This window comes from Takifugu flavidus, chromosome 20 (assembly GCF_003711565.1).
Source record: "Takifugu flavidus isolate HTHZ2018 chromosome 20, ASM371156v2, whole genome shotgun sequence".
In the NCBI taxonomy this organism is placed as follows: Eukaryota; Metazoa; Chordata; class Actinopteri; order Tetraodontiformes; family Tetraodontidae; genus Takifugu; species Takifugu flavidus.
In genome coordinates this window covers 1,321,740-1,336,856 of record NC_079539.1, presented here as the reverse complement: position 1 = coordinate 1,336,856, position 15,117 = coordinate 1,321,740, and the positions used below count along the sequence as shown (strand labels likewise).

Sequence of the window (15,117 nt, the reverse complement as noted above, 5' to 3'; positions counted from 1 at the left end):
TTGTTGGTTTGTTTCTTGCCCCCGTCGTATTTGTGACTGGCTCCTTTTGCGTAAAGCGGCATCGTGAGATGCAGGAATCCGACTGAGCAGCCTGAATGAGCCCGTCAAAGCTGCGCGAGACCGGGACGCTCACGTTGCTTCTGGGACTTTTCATAAGTTAATTAAAAGAAAGAAGCCAGTGTGGGCTGCGTTTTACATGGATTATTAAATGGAGCACGATCTATTTCTACTTCTGCAAAGAGGGCTCTCCCACCACCGCCTCCCCACACTCTGCACCCCCCCCCCCTCCGCCCCCCCCCCTCCGCCCCCTCCTCTACGTCGCTGATGCAGCTTCCGCTTCGCACGGTTGGTCATTGATGCGCAGTGGAGAGCTGGACTGGTGGGGACCGCGCGTAAGACGGAGAGAGAGAGGCAGAGAAAAGGGGAAGAGGGAGATCGGACCGAGTTTGAGAGAGAAAGAAGGCGAGAAGGAGGTGACGGACCTGCTCCTCTGGGACCGGGGCTATAGCTGGGCGAATTCGGCAGGTTGGGCTCACAGAACCTTCCTCGACTTTAAAATGAACAAGGCGCCGCTTGCGCGCCTTGCAGCTGTCACCGAGCTCCGCTAGGGTCTCCGCGGAGGAACTCTGGACCGAGAGTGGATGAAAACAAGAGGATTCATGGAGATTCGGCGCAGCGTCTTGGAGAAAAGCGCTTGGATTATCTGACTCGGGGCCGGATTGGAGCTTTTTAAAGCGGGGTGGTGTTTCCCTGTTGTGCCACCGCCGCGTCCAGCTCGGGATAACGACGTGGTTTGGTTTTTAGGTAAGCTGCTCTGATTGGGCTACTCGGGCTTCCTTACTACCGTAGCGGTTCATCATTGGGTGGACAACAGCTCAAAATGTCGAATTGTAAGAAAACAGGTGGTTTTTTGTAGGTTGACAGCTGCGTTAAATCAGATTTCTGCAAAACGAGCGTCTGCTTCGGTGTGGAACACCACTCTGGCCGCCTCATACAGCTCTGTCAAAGCCCTGCAGGACACTCGGGAGCGTTTTAGTGACACACACTCACACTCAACTGCTGCACTATTATTGCGATCAACTTTTATTTGATTTCTCTCCCAGTTTCAACTCCTACGTAATTTATTGAGTTTATTCTTGAATGGTACGTCATTTCTTTGTGAGCTCGTTGATGCCGACCTCTTCGTGTTTTTCTGGTTTTTTATTTTGGGACCCACTCGCTTCTATTGTAGGTCCAGTAACACACACTGATCTCTCTGTTTGGACTTTTCCAGTTGGGGACTGTAGTTGTCGGAGCTCCGTTATGGCGGACCAAGAGGAGACGTTTGGCCTTCAGAACTCTCCCAGTGGCTCGGATTCCAGGGATTTACCGAATGATAATAATAAATCAGAGAAACAGAACGGGACTTCAAGCAAATCCCCGTCATCACAGACAACTTACATCCAGCAGGTCAGTATCGGTCAGTCCGGAGGCCTCAGTGTCACCCTCAAGGCTGCGAAGCCAGGCTGCTTACTACGATTTATGGGGTCACGTTCACACTAAAAGTATTTAAACACATCTGCATTTTTGTCCAAAATAAGTAATTAAGGGTGCACGAGAGTCCCCTCTGCAACTGGACTGTATAAATATCATAATTTCATATTTTTAACTTAAATATAAAAAGCTTGACGGGCTTTAGTTGTTACAGGTGTATTTTATTTCTTATAATCAACAGGTTAAAAGTTACCGAGCAGCAGTACAAGTGATAAATTATTAGGCATTTATAAAAGTGTGTAGTTGACAATGTGATTAAATTTAATGTTAAAAATGGGGCCAAAGATTTTCAACATATTTAACAAATAAAGTGTTATCTATAACACTAGTTGGAGGACTAATTTAATTCCTCTCTCTCTAAAAATACCGTCTTTTCACCGCGGATTGGTCTTGTTTAGAGGTGTTGTGCGTCCTTTCCTGCGCCTAAAGGTGTGCGTGCGTAATTTCAGCGCAACTAAGATGTTTTATTTTTAAGGGAATGGAGGGAATAAAAGTCTACCTGCACGAGAGGGAACTCTGGACAAAGTTTTACGAGGTCGGGACAGAGATGATCATCACCAAAGCCGGAAGGTAAGAGGAACTATAAAGATAAAACGAGGGAAGGTTGTAAACATTCACGTTTACGCGCGGTTTCACGGACACATTTTCAATCCAAATCTTCAAAATTTAGCCTCAGCTGATTTTTTTTTTCCAGCCCGGGATTTTGAAACATATACAGAGATGAACCGCAAAAAAAACACTGAGCATCTGGAGCGTATAGCCCGCATACTTTGCCTTGGTGGCTCCGCTGGGAAACGTTATATGTCGGCTAATCAGTTTGATAAAATGGCCACAAGCGAGTCTGACTTACTCCACAATTATAAGTGAAATAAACGTGTGTGTGTGTGTGTGTGTGTGTGTGTGTGTGTGTGTGTGTGTGTGTGTGTGTGTGTGTGTGTGTGTGTTTAGGCTAATTTTGAAGGACGCAGCCGCATGTTAAGCTGCGCCCGTCGGTTCGGTGTGAATTTATGCGTGATGAGCGCCGCAGCCTCTTGCCGGTGGCTCACTTGCGGTTGTCATCTGTATGATTCATATCTAACACATTTCGGTTCCCTGGGAGCAGAAGACAGTTGTCGTCTCACACTCGCGCAAATGAACAACGGCCTCAGTCGCGTCGATGGTGTGAAACAACGAGGGCCTCTTTCTCTGGTTAATGTAGTTTAGATATTTAATTTAAGAAATATAATTACTGCGCAGATGCAAAAAAAATAAACTGCGGTGGGGGAAGTTTGCCTCTTGGGGCAAGTTAAAATCTTAATGAAGTGATATAATTCAAAGGCAGTAATATATTTTTTTGGGTATATTTGGGTATATTTTTGGGTCGTCTTTATTCAGTGCTGTGCAGGCGTTTGTTTAATGTATTTAAAATGTTCCGGATTGAATGTGAGTGATTTTTGTAGATGTAAACTCCCCCTTTCACCAGGCAGTTTTTACAGAAACACCGCGAATTGTGTTTTGTCCTTTTACAGGCGGATGTTCCCTAGTTTCAAAGTGAAGGTCACGGGATTAAATCCAAAAACAAATACATTCTTCTGATGGATGTTGTCCCTGCCGACGACCATCGCTACAAGTTCGCTGATAATAAATGGTATGTAAACAAAATAATGTAAAGCGTAGTTTTTACGCGCCTTGTTTTTGGCAACGTTATGGTGGATACGTAGATATTTCACGCCAATTCTGAGAAATATAGGGGAAGAGGAATATTCCTCCGTCTTCCAAGGCTTCCTTTCACGGCATGGTGAAGTCGTGGCCACTTGTTTGATCACTCCAGCTTTGTTCAGAATGTCTAGTTTGGGTCAGCGCCTCTCAATGCGCGGAGACTCCGAGAGGATAATCACATGCCAATACTTCCGATAATCACATGTCCAAAGCTTGACCTGGAACTAATTATCCTCTTGATCTAATGATGTTGAAAAACAATGTTTACCAGATCCAATTTGAACTTCTTTCATCTTTATTCAAATAAACGCGCTAGTTCGCGTTTTAATCGGTTTTGAGATTTTTTTTCCAAAGAGTTGGATTAAAACAAATTATTCTTAACATATGTACCGAATGTTCTGGCATTTTACGCACGTCCACTTGCATTTACGCACGTCCACTTGCATTTACGCACGCCTGGCTGACGGCTGGCGAACGGGTGTCTGCTCTGACTGTGTCACTGTGGTTCAGGTCTGTCACCGGGAAGGCTGAGCCGGCCATGCCCGGCAGGCTCTACGTCCACCCGGACTCTCCGGCCACCGGCGCGCACTGGATGAGGCAGCTCGTCTCTTTCCAGAAGCTGAAACTGACCAACAACCACCTGGACCCGTTCGGACACGTAGGTGCCTATAGCCTATAACATCTATTCTATTTAATTCCGAGGGTGTGGAAGCTTCGATTTGGTTTATGCTACTTTGTTGTGTTGCTTTGTGTAGCATTTTAGAGTATAATAGGAGTATAATTCACTGATCTGCATTTGAATACTGCTACTACTACTATCACTACTACTACTACTACTACTACTGCTACTACTACTACTACTACTACTACTACTACTAATAATAATAATAATAATAATAATAACGTTTTAAATTTGTCAATTTGACAAAAATGTAGCTTTTTAGCATTTTCCCTGTCCTTTATTGTTGCATTTTTGTGAATTTTTCTTTGACACAGAACATATGTTTAAACTTTTAGCAGGATACAATTTCTTGTCTGATTTGTGTTTTCTTAAATCAGTTCCTGCTGTGCAGCGATATGGTGTCAGTAATGTCTGCTGTTATTGGTCTGCATGTGACCAAATGTTCAGAGACTTTGCTCTTGTTTAGTCACATTTATTTATTGGATCCTGCTCTCAAAATCCCAGAAAATGAGACATGCTATATTCATATCATATTTTATCCAATTTTAATAAAGCAAATGTCAATTTTTTGATGCACTTGAGTTCCCATTCCCAGTGCAGCCTGAAAACTACACTTCCCCGATTCCCCCTGCAGAAATTCCATCTCTTTTTAACAGCAATTGTTGATGGAAAAGAGAAATAATTTGTTGAGTTTCCAGCAACATGGAAGCTTCTTTTTGTTGCCAGGTTTATTGCAGCATCCCCCCCCCCCCTAAACTGCATTAAAGACCTGCAGGAAGTCTGCTTTCATAACTATAGAAGCACACGTGTGTGCTTTTTAGCAAAACGGAAAGAGGCAATTGTACCCGCACCCCCACCCCTCACTGACCTCACCGGTAACAGATTAAGGTTCCAAAGTAATGTGGCGATTTTTGCTCTGAGTCTGCATTTGTTATAATTCTAATCTGTTTTTTTTTAGACACAAAGCCGTGAAATGTTCTTTACTGCAAGGGATTAAATAGCCAAAAAAAAGAGTACACAACAACAGCTCAAGCTGCAATGAGCAGGTGGTTTGCAAACTTTGAGGAGAGATTTTAACCTGGATCGCGCCAAAATATGTGTAAAGTTGCAGTTGGATTTTTTTCATTTGAGTTTTAGCACAGGCTGGCGTCATATAGGTTTATCCTGCGGAATGATGCATCTATAAAAAAAGACTTAATGGTCATCATTTAATCACATTTAGCAAAACAAAAACCTACATTCCTGCACGTGCATGTTATCTTTCCACATGACACCTACAGCGATTGTTGCCCTGCCAAAGCCCAGCTGGTGAAAATGAAACCGGAGCTCAGCTGGAATGTGAGCGGCGTTGTAAATTTTGCGTTTAAGTACGTTTTTTTGATTGGTTGCAGTGCTTCTTGGCTCGCCCTCTTCCGTGCTGGGAGACAGTGCCCAGGGATTCATAAACGAAATGCTGGTGGCTGGCCAGAAACGTATTCCATCAGCTTGTTGGTCCAGCTGGTTAAAATAACATATGAATGATTTATAATTACAAGCAGCGAGACATGAGCCCGACGTTGCTGATGTCGATTGGACTTATTTGAGACAGGCCTTAAGCAGCTTTCGCTGCAGTTGTTGGACTCACAGCAGGACAGAACTCCTAGAATCTGATGGGAGATAACAGCGCGTCTCAGTCTGTTTCACCGGACAAGTTTCACCATGTTTAAGGTAGAATTTTTATAAAATGAGATGCAACTGCTGCGTGGCTTTGGGGGCCTCTAGAGGAAGTCGTTTCAGTGACACACGGCTGACTGACATCATACAGACACATATAGGTTGTCATTTTTTCCTTGATGTCAACGTTTCCATACGTTTTTTTCCCCCAGCGATGAATGTGAGGGCATAATTTGAAGAGGGCCTGAAGGTTTTAAACCTGTCTGAAAGTGCTGAAACAGGATAAAGAGCCTTTTGACGGGTGTGTTCCGACAGAAATAACTTACCTACCTTTTTCTTATTAACAACTTTGGCCACTATTTTTCCCCCCTAAAACAGTAAATTGGTTTTGTTCCCACATTTGATTCCTTTCAAATCATTTGTTTTTGTCTGGCTGAGCTGCACTTTTTCCAGCTTTGATCCCCCACAACCCCACACCCCCACCGCCGCCTCCGCCGATCGCTCCTGCTCTCGTCTCTCCGTCTTCCCACACATGTTCTGGTCAGCAGGGTGGAGTGTGAGGGCCGCGCTGTTTATATTCCAATGGCAGTGCGCGATGAGCACTAGATGATGGTATACAAAATCTGCTAATCCCGGGGCTCGAGGGAAACTCTCTGATGTGGTGGGACTTGAAAGCAGAGGGCAGCAGCGTGAGACCCAGAGTGATCCCTCACTATCATTAAATACTATCATCCAGAGGCCGAGGGGGGGGCAGAGATACAGGGCAGCGACTGAGACCCAATGGCCCCAGTGGGTGGTCTACACACACACACACACACACACACACAGCTTGGATTTGGTAACCACAGACTGTGCTATTTTCCAGGGTGAACTGTGCACCCAGATACACGTGACCTTTAATGGGCCCCGGTAGCCGAGGCTCTCAGCACGGGGAGTTCTGGTCGTGGCGGGTCGTGTTAATGAAGCCATTAACGGACGGATGCATGGGAAAATGTTCCGTTCCATTCCCGTTTGCTGGCTAGTTTCATGCAAATGTTCACTGTCACTGGGAGGTCTGGACAGGAGAATGCGGGATCATGGGAAATGGTGTTTTGGTTGAGTCTGTCAGTCTTTTAAGTGTTAATTTACCCTCTGCTAATATGGAAATGAGTAAAACCACTGTTGGAATTTTGTGGTATATTTATTGAATTTATTTACATTTCGTAACACCAGTATTAGTTTCCCTATACAAAAGGTTACATTAGTGATTAATTTTTAAGATTGGTTTGGGTTTAGACCTAAAACAATATTTAGGTTTCGTCCTTATTTTTGTTGGATTTTCCATGTCATTTAATTTTTTCCTCTCCAAATTTTTAAAGTAATTGTCTAATCTTTTAAAAGAAGAGCTGAATATGAAAAATGAATATGTCTACATTTTTTGCCTGGAGAAATAGACTTCAGCTCATTCTTCAGGTTGAAATTCACCCCGACACCAAATCTGACTTTTCTCGCATAATAAAAACAAAATGTTCGACTTTTTAAAAAAAAAATTTAAACATTACATTAGTTTTTCCTTTTCTGAATTAGCCAGCTCCAACTCAGCTCCAAAATGTCTTTTTTTAAAAATATCAGTGAAATGCACAAAAAGTGTAGTTCCTTCCGCTTTATTTAACATCCAACAAGCTAATTCTTTCTTCATTTTTTTCCAATTGTTCAGTAGCTCCCATTTCCCAGTTTCTGCCCATTTCAATAGACCGTGAAATGAAATCAAGATCATCTGGACACGGGTAATGGACGACCATTGTATCAAATATGAAAAGCCTGTGTGGGTCACTTGGCTCAGAAAAAGGATTTTTCTGTCAGGGATGCTCCCACAGGTACTGGGGGTCGGGGTAATTCCATGTCTCTTCACTCACTGGCTGTGAAAGGCAGGTACAAAAACAACCTTTAAGATAACGGATAGGAGAGAAGCTGTCTGGGGGGTGGGGGGTGCAGACAGAGAGGGGTGGAGAGTGGAACAGCAGAGGGGCCCTTTTTAATATAAGTGGATCTGATGAAAATAGAAATCATTAGATTTTCTCCAGGCTGATGACTGTGACTCCCTGGTCTGTCAAAACAATTAGATTTAAGAGCCTCGGATGAGAGGCCCTCAAAAGAGGAGTTCAAGGCTCAAGTTCAGCTGCACGGACCACGTCTTAACGTCGCCAGGCCGGCCGCTGGTAGCATTCATCACTGAGCGCCAGAGTGGGTCAGTCGGGTTAGCAGGGCAGCCAGAGAGGACACCACTGTGTCAGGCTGCATCTGCTCCAGGTCACCGTGGAGACGCCAAAAACCACAGAACTGGAGCAAAGCAGCCAAAAAAAACGTTTCCTAGTGACAGAGAAGTCAATATTCATGACATATTCCCTTTATGTCTAAAATCAAAGCACTTTTTGCAGAGAATTAGGCTTCGTGATCACGTGATAGCCTTTTTTCATTATTAAAAAAAAACAATAACTAAATACATCTCTTGTAAAAGTGTCAATGACTGACATCACACTCGCTCTTTTTACTTTTATTTGGTAGATCATCCTAAATTCCATGCACAAATATCAGCCGAGGATCCACATCGTGAAGGCCGATGAGAACAACGGCTTCGGCTCCAAAAACACGGCCTTCTGCACGCACGTCTTCCCGGAGACGGCTTTCATCGCCGTGACGTCCTACCAGAACCACAAGGTGAGCCAAGCACGCGTCACTGTAAATGTTGCACTATTTCCTTTGCGTGTTTTCTTAGAAAAAGAGAAAAATCCAACACTTTTTTGTGTGGATTTTAAAAAAAATAAAAAAATCTCGCTGCCGTAACAGAAACACAGCCGCGGGTTCTGGATGCGTTAACCTTTCGTTCCGTGCGCTTTCATGCACGTGTAAAAAAGAAAGCGCACGGGAGGAATCTTGTGTGGGGATGCAGCAAAGTCTTGTCCCTGTCAACTGAAAATCTCTGGCATCACATCGAGTCACTGACAGACGAGGGAAAACTTCAGATAGCGACCAGACGACGTCTGACCTCAAGAGACTCCTTCCAACTTACAGGCCTGCAGCGCTTTGTAGAGAGACAAGCGGCTGATAAAACCCTTTAAGACGCCCTTTTAGCCGACTCAAATTATTATTATTATTATTATTATTATTATTATTATTATTATTATTATTATTATTATAGGTTCTCTATCCATGGCATTTGTCAGAAGTTCTGGTGCTTTGTGAGCCGGTTTTGCGTATTTTTACGTGTTATTTATTTAGTTTTATCCCGGATAATCCGTTTGAATTTTCCGGTTAGTGTCGCCATCGATGCGTCACAGAAAGAAAAATCGGAACGTTGGAGCGTCGATTTAAAATAAACTGTAACTATAAGTTGATCTGGTTATAGAGAAAGGACAAACAAATCTCGCGTTTTAATACACACAGTTTCATAATAACAAATTTAACTCGTAATAATCTGATTAGAATTAGAGTTAATTGCGTCCTAACATATGGCGTGTTGAGGCTTTTGGAAAGGAAGCGAAAATAAAACGTATTTACTTTGCACGAATTTCTCCGACGGGAGGAAAAAAGAACCTTATTGCAGCTCTGTGTGTAAACAGCGTCTGTTTAGCGTCGTTTAACCATTCGGGTCTGTATGTTTTTAGTTTGGGGAATATGGAAGAAAGGGGCGAAAGGCTCATAATGTCCCAGCAGCCAATCCGAAGTGCGGCTGTTCTGGGAACCGGAAGCGCAAACGACCGACACGCTGCAGAAACCACTCATTATTTTTAAAAAACATCTTATTGGGGGCCGAGATCGTAACCCCGGGGCTAATTATTTTTGGGCTTTCCAGGCCTGCAGAAAAACAAGCATTTCTGATCTCCAGGCGCTTTACATCAACTGTCTAATCAAACACCCCTGACATCTGCCAAAGCAATAATGGAGCTGCAGGCATGCGTCCACTTCACCTGTTGGTCTCTCAGCTAATGAACGTGGTCAAAACCTCTTGGTTCTGCTCGCCGCTGCAATTAAAACTGTGTGTGCTCTCCTCCAAAAGAAAACACTTATACTTTACGCACAAAATGCGCATGGATCTATTTTTTTTCAAGGTCTTGACGGCCAACAGCTGTGAGTGAAGTTGTGATTTTTTTTTGTCCACAATTAAAACAAATTTTAATAACAATCCGTTTGCGCCCATGAATTTTAGAAAATAATGTACTTTCTTTCTCTGGAAACTGAGATCACGATAAAATAAGTAATTTTTTAAGTTGCTTTGGTGGGTTGTTGTTTTTTTAAAGTCTGGGTGGGTGAATAAAAAAATCATAGTGAATTGTCACACTTGAGATTTTACAAGGTTCGGCGGGAAAAAGTCAGCCAGCGTGCAGACAAGCCTCCAGTCTGGTCAGAAAAAGCTGGAAGCACAAGAGAGCTGCCAACTCACTACCTGCCAGGAACCCCCTCCTCATGAGAGGGATCTCCCTGGATCCTGCTCACATCTTCAGGATTAACTGAGGCCGCTACACGGTGGTTCTCCGCGCTGATCTGTAGTTGATACTGTGGAGACATTTTAGACATAAAATCAATGCAATTTAATAAATCACATTCTGTGTGTGCATGTAGCCGTGCGCCAACCCGCCGTTGAAGCAAAGACCAACGAGCAGCACATTATAAATTGTGCAGTAAAAATAGGTTTCAGAGAGACGTGTTTTTATTGTTCTGTTTTGCCTCACGTCCCAGAACGCGCCAGTCTTCTGTTAATGTGATTTATTCTTTCTCTCTCTCTCTAAATTGTCAGCAGTTGGCTGCATCCAAAAAAACAAACCGGGCTTTTCAAAAACCTGGTTGTAATTCTGTCATCGAGTAAGGATGTTAAGACTAGGGCAAATTAAGAGGGGATTTTTAGATTAAATGGCTCTTGTTATGGCAAAATAATGGATGTATTTTGGGCACTTTTTTTTTTTTAAACATAGAAGTGAACTAGGGACAGAGAGCAGAAAAAAAGAAGATATTTATACAATGTGATTTAATCAGGTGTTCTTGCATTGTAGATAACGCAGCTGAAGATTGAGAACAATCCCTTCGCAAAAGGGTTTCGTGGAAGTGATGACATGGAGCTGCATCGGATGTCCAGAATGCAAAGGTAGTAAAAAAATAACAAAAAAAAACAGCCCTTGTTGGGCCTTTTTATTGTTTCCCCCCTGAGCCCCGAGACAGAAACACTGACACGACGACGGCGGACGGATGCTGCATTGATGACTGAGATCCTGCTGTCACTTAACAAGCCCCCCCCGCCCCCCGCTCTAATCCCTCACTTCTCCTAACGCGAGTCCGCTATGAGTGTTATTTTCAGTGAGTCTTATTTGCAGTGACGTAAGTGTAGCTCTTGATCCTGGGCCAGTTTTCATGCTGAAGACTTTTATGGCTGATCTGGCAGAACTTTTGAAACGCGGCTGAAACGTCTCCCTTCCACACAGCTCGTCATGTAGGGATGTTCCTCTGCGTGAGTGTGAGTCCGTGTGTGTGTGTGTGTGTGTGTGTGTGTGTGTGTACACACGCTATCGCTCAGTCCTGCAGCCAAGGCCCAGCTCCACCACGTTGCTCTCTGCCTTATTCAGTCCAGATGAGGGAAGGAGCGTGCGTCCATACTGTGTGGAAAACACATTTTCAAAGAAGAAAATCTGGTTTGGAGACTCAGAGCCCACCCACTCGCCCCCTGCCCATTCCGAGCAGCTAACGAGTCCCTTTAAACCTAAAAATGTAAAGAAAAAAAAGTGGTTTTAACACGGAAACAAACTCCTTTTTCTGCGCTTCTCTGCCGTCGAGGCGAATCCTCTTTCAATCATTGTGATCGGAGCCGAAACGGCCTCATCTGAGTGAAACGCGTCTCACCTGTCAGAAGATGCAAATGTGTGGAGCTCGCTGGGAGCCCAAACCACACCATCAATCCTGCAGGCCGCGGCCCCAGCACACTAAACTATGCGTGTCTGCTCTCGGCTCCATTTTTGAAAGAAGAGGTTATTGCAAACTCGCTGCAAAACGATCTTTTGATGGATGCCCGGGATTAAAAACAATGAAATACATGCTGGGTTTCTTTTCTAGAAGCTGCTCCCTGTGTGTCCTAACTGGGATCCACCGTTACGTAATCCAACGGGACCAGTATAAGCACTGACAACTGTATTTGTTTACGCAGCACCAAAGAGTATCCAGTGGTGCCTCGCAGCACGGTGCGCCAGAGGGTGGGCTCCAGCCAGAGCCCCTACAGTGGAGACGTGCAAGGTATGGCCACCTCAAGCTCCCTGAGTTCCCAGTACTCCCAGTGCGAGAACGGGGTGACGAGTACTTCCCAGGATATGCTGCCTCAGTCGGGTTCGTACCCGCTGCCTCACAGTCACAGCCAGGACTACCACTGCATCAAGAGGAAAGGTAGGAAACCATCCCAGACTGTATTTTAATTCTGCTGTGGTGCTAAATAAGCTATAATTTGAATAGAATTGTCCAAATTTCTCTAATAGTGTTTTGTTTAGTTAAAATGTAAAGAAAATGCCACTATTTAAGTGTTAATCCCCGAAAGAACGCTTGAAAACACTGTTATCGACTGTTGTCACTTGCAGTGGAGGACGACTGTCACTCCGGCGAGCACAGCTACAAGAAGGCGTATATGGACAGCTCGTCCAGCGAGGAGGACCATTACTATCGTCCTGTCAGCTACGCCCAAAGCCTCGGCCTCGCGGGGGGGCCGTACCGCAGCGAATCCAGTCAGCGGCAGGCGTGCATGTACGCCAGCGCCTCGCAGGGTGCCGAGCCCGTTCCCAGTTTGGAGGACATCAGCTGCAACACCTGGGCCAGCGTTTCGCCCTATGGGAGCTGCTCCGTCACCACCATGCAGCCGATGGAGCGACTGCCGTATCAACACTTCTCCGCTCACTTCACCTCAGGGTCGCTGGTGTCCAGACTTGGCGGGGTCGGGGGCCACGCCTCTCCCCAGCTGGGTGACGGTCACCACGCTGCCATGTACCAGAGCTCCATGACTCACCAGACTCTGGGCCGCCAGTGCAGTCCCGGGACTGGGATCCAGTCGCCAACAGCTGCCCTCCAGGGAAACGAGTACCTCTATACGCACGGCATCCCACGCACACTGTCGCCACACCAGTACCACACTGTACACAGCGTCAGCATCATGCCGGAGTGGAACGAGAACAGCTAAAATAGCTTTGGTTTGGAGAACTGAGCAGCAAAATGGACAAGAGGTTTAGGTACATTTCTATTTATCTTTATAGGGGATGTGCTGCTTGTCATCCTAATGAGATTAGCGTTGGTCGGCTGACGTCGGGTAGGAAAACAAGCACCGGATAGCTTCATTTGTCGCCACAGCATCTGCACTTATACGCAAACGTCAAAAATGTGACTACAGAGGAGCTCCACTAGAACTTTCACAAAGTGTGCAAGGGTGCAGAGAAAGTGTTATTTCAGCCTGAAAGCCAGTCTGGGTCCTTTTTAAAAAAAAAATCTTAGCTTTTCAAAGGGCACGTGAAACATTTTTGTAGTTACAGCAACTTACTTTCTAGTTACTTTTCTGTGAGTTAAAGAAAAGAGTTTTTACTGTGTCTCTCTGGTGCTTTCGCTTGCTCTTAACACAGTCAGGAGCGTCTCTCTGTTCCCCTGCTGGATTATATTTGCAGGCATGTAGGGGTGAACTCCATGCCAAAATATAACAGCATGACAGCATTTCAAAGTAGGACTGACGCACTACAACTGGCACCACTGTTCCAACCAGTCACAGGTGAGCTATAGAATAGAATATGAAAGGCGTTGATGCAGCCAAATGGCACAAGTTCAGCTATATTTTATACCTCTCGGTTCGAAGGGCGTGCCAGACTCCATGACAACATGATCATTGTTAGCCAAGCTGCTCATAGCCACATGTCATATTAGCATTAAACTATATCCAACAAATTCACCTTCCAGACCTCGTCGGCTACCATTTAAAGCATCGGTCATGATTACTAGCTGCTAATTAGATGTTGATTCTCACGGTAAAACGAATTAGCAGTGAATACGCAGGTGTGTGTTTGGCCTCGAGCGTGGTGGGAAATACGACACCAAATTCATATAAATGTCTCTCTCTGTGTCAACTGAATGTAATTAGGTAACGGTTGCTAACACCTTACAACTTTATAAGGTGATATGTCAGGGCTCGCAGGGTAATTTACTGTACTTAAGAGGCTGTAAGTTCCACTTTAGTTAGGGTAATTATTTGATCACAACTCTATAAAGCTTAGCAGTTGGTTTATGATTGTCATCGAGGCTCCGTCCTGATCGAGTTTACGCAACAACCTCTGCAACATACCCATAAATTTGATGTAGATGCCTTAATTCTGAGGATAAACAAAATAAAAGTTAAAGGAGTAGATTAACATTTCAATTTTCCATTCGACTGAAATTTATTTCTTTTAAAGCAATTCCAGGAGCTTTATGGGGAGGCGGTTACTCCGGTTTCTATAAATAGAATGATATTTCACTGTTCGTTTCACCACATTTGCACAACACATATTCCTGCAGGAGCAGAGAAAAAGAACTCTTCACGCTGCAAACGAAGTCAAGGGTGTCGCAGATCGTTCCCTTAACACCCAATTAACCGTCCCTCGTAATGACCAACATAAAAGCTGTTAAAGGGTCGTAACAGGCCGCCATTTTCTAAGATCTCAGAAGGTGAAACATATTTTCCACGGTGTTATCGGAACCTATTTTCAACTATTTAAAGAGAAACGGAACCTTGGGAGACCTGCAGCCACAGGCTGCTTCGTAGAGGCAGCGAAGGTTCTGCCTGGTCACAGCAGGAAAACAGCAATAACAGCATTAGTGGCTCAGCTCCTGAAACCTGCTCACAGTAACAGGATGGATCATTACGATACCTGCGAGACTCCTGCACAAGTTGGCCAAATTCATCCACTCGAATTTAATGGAACACTTTGAAAAACACCGTCTATGTAGTGTCCTCATGGGCATTATATGGATGAAATAATCGAGTGTTTCTGTCACCTTATTAACTGACTTACATAAACAACATTCTGTTCAGCCTCTTGCTTTACCCTGTCAAAGTGTGAGCTCTAAGCTAGTTTATATTTACCCCCAAAATGGCACTTCTGTGGTAATTCAATGTCAAGCAGCAGCCCCACACCAAATATATACATTTGTAAAGTCCAGCAAAGGATGACGAAGCAAAATGCGAGTCTCATTCTCTAATATCAGAGTTACAGTATGTGTGACATGTGGACAAAGGCTCATTTTTAACTGCTTTTAGTTGATAGAATGCTATTTGTTAATAGTATTTATTTTTCAACTATGTAAATCAGCTTGCTCCTGCATGTTTCAGAAATAGATTGTCCCATTTCCTTTTTTTAATGGCCTGTTTTTTTTAAATGATTGTTTATAGGGTTTTCTACTCATACTTATATAGAAAACAGGTTATGGCTATAGTAGTCAAAAAGTGGCTAAACAAGGTCGAGACGCAATTTTGTAAATACCTGTGTACATAATAGTATACCAGCAATAAATTAAAAAGCTGAGGGTCA

At 44.2% G+C, this 15,117-nt stretch overlaps 1 protein-coding gene across 1 annotated transcript; it reads left to right on the top strand.

Annotated features, from left to right (window-relative positions):
• The first annotated feature begins 377 nt into the window (after positions 1–377).
• tbx5a (T-box transcription factor 5a) lies at positions 378–15,117 on the top strand. The gene is given in 10 exon segments (XM_057019486.1): positions 378–804; positions 1,274–1,449; positions 2,009–2,103; positions 3,042–3,088; positions 3,091–3,160; positions 3,742–3,889; positions 8,111–8,263; positions 10,594–10,685; positions 11,736–11,968; positions 12,157–15,117. Coding segments are annotated over 9 exon segments (1,578 nt in total). The 5' UTR covers positions 378–804; positions 1,274–1,302; the 3' UTR covers positions 12,750–15,117.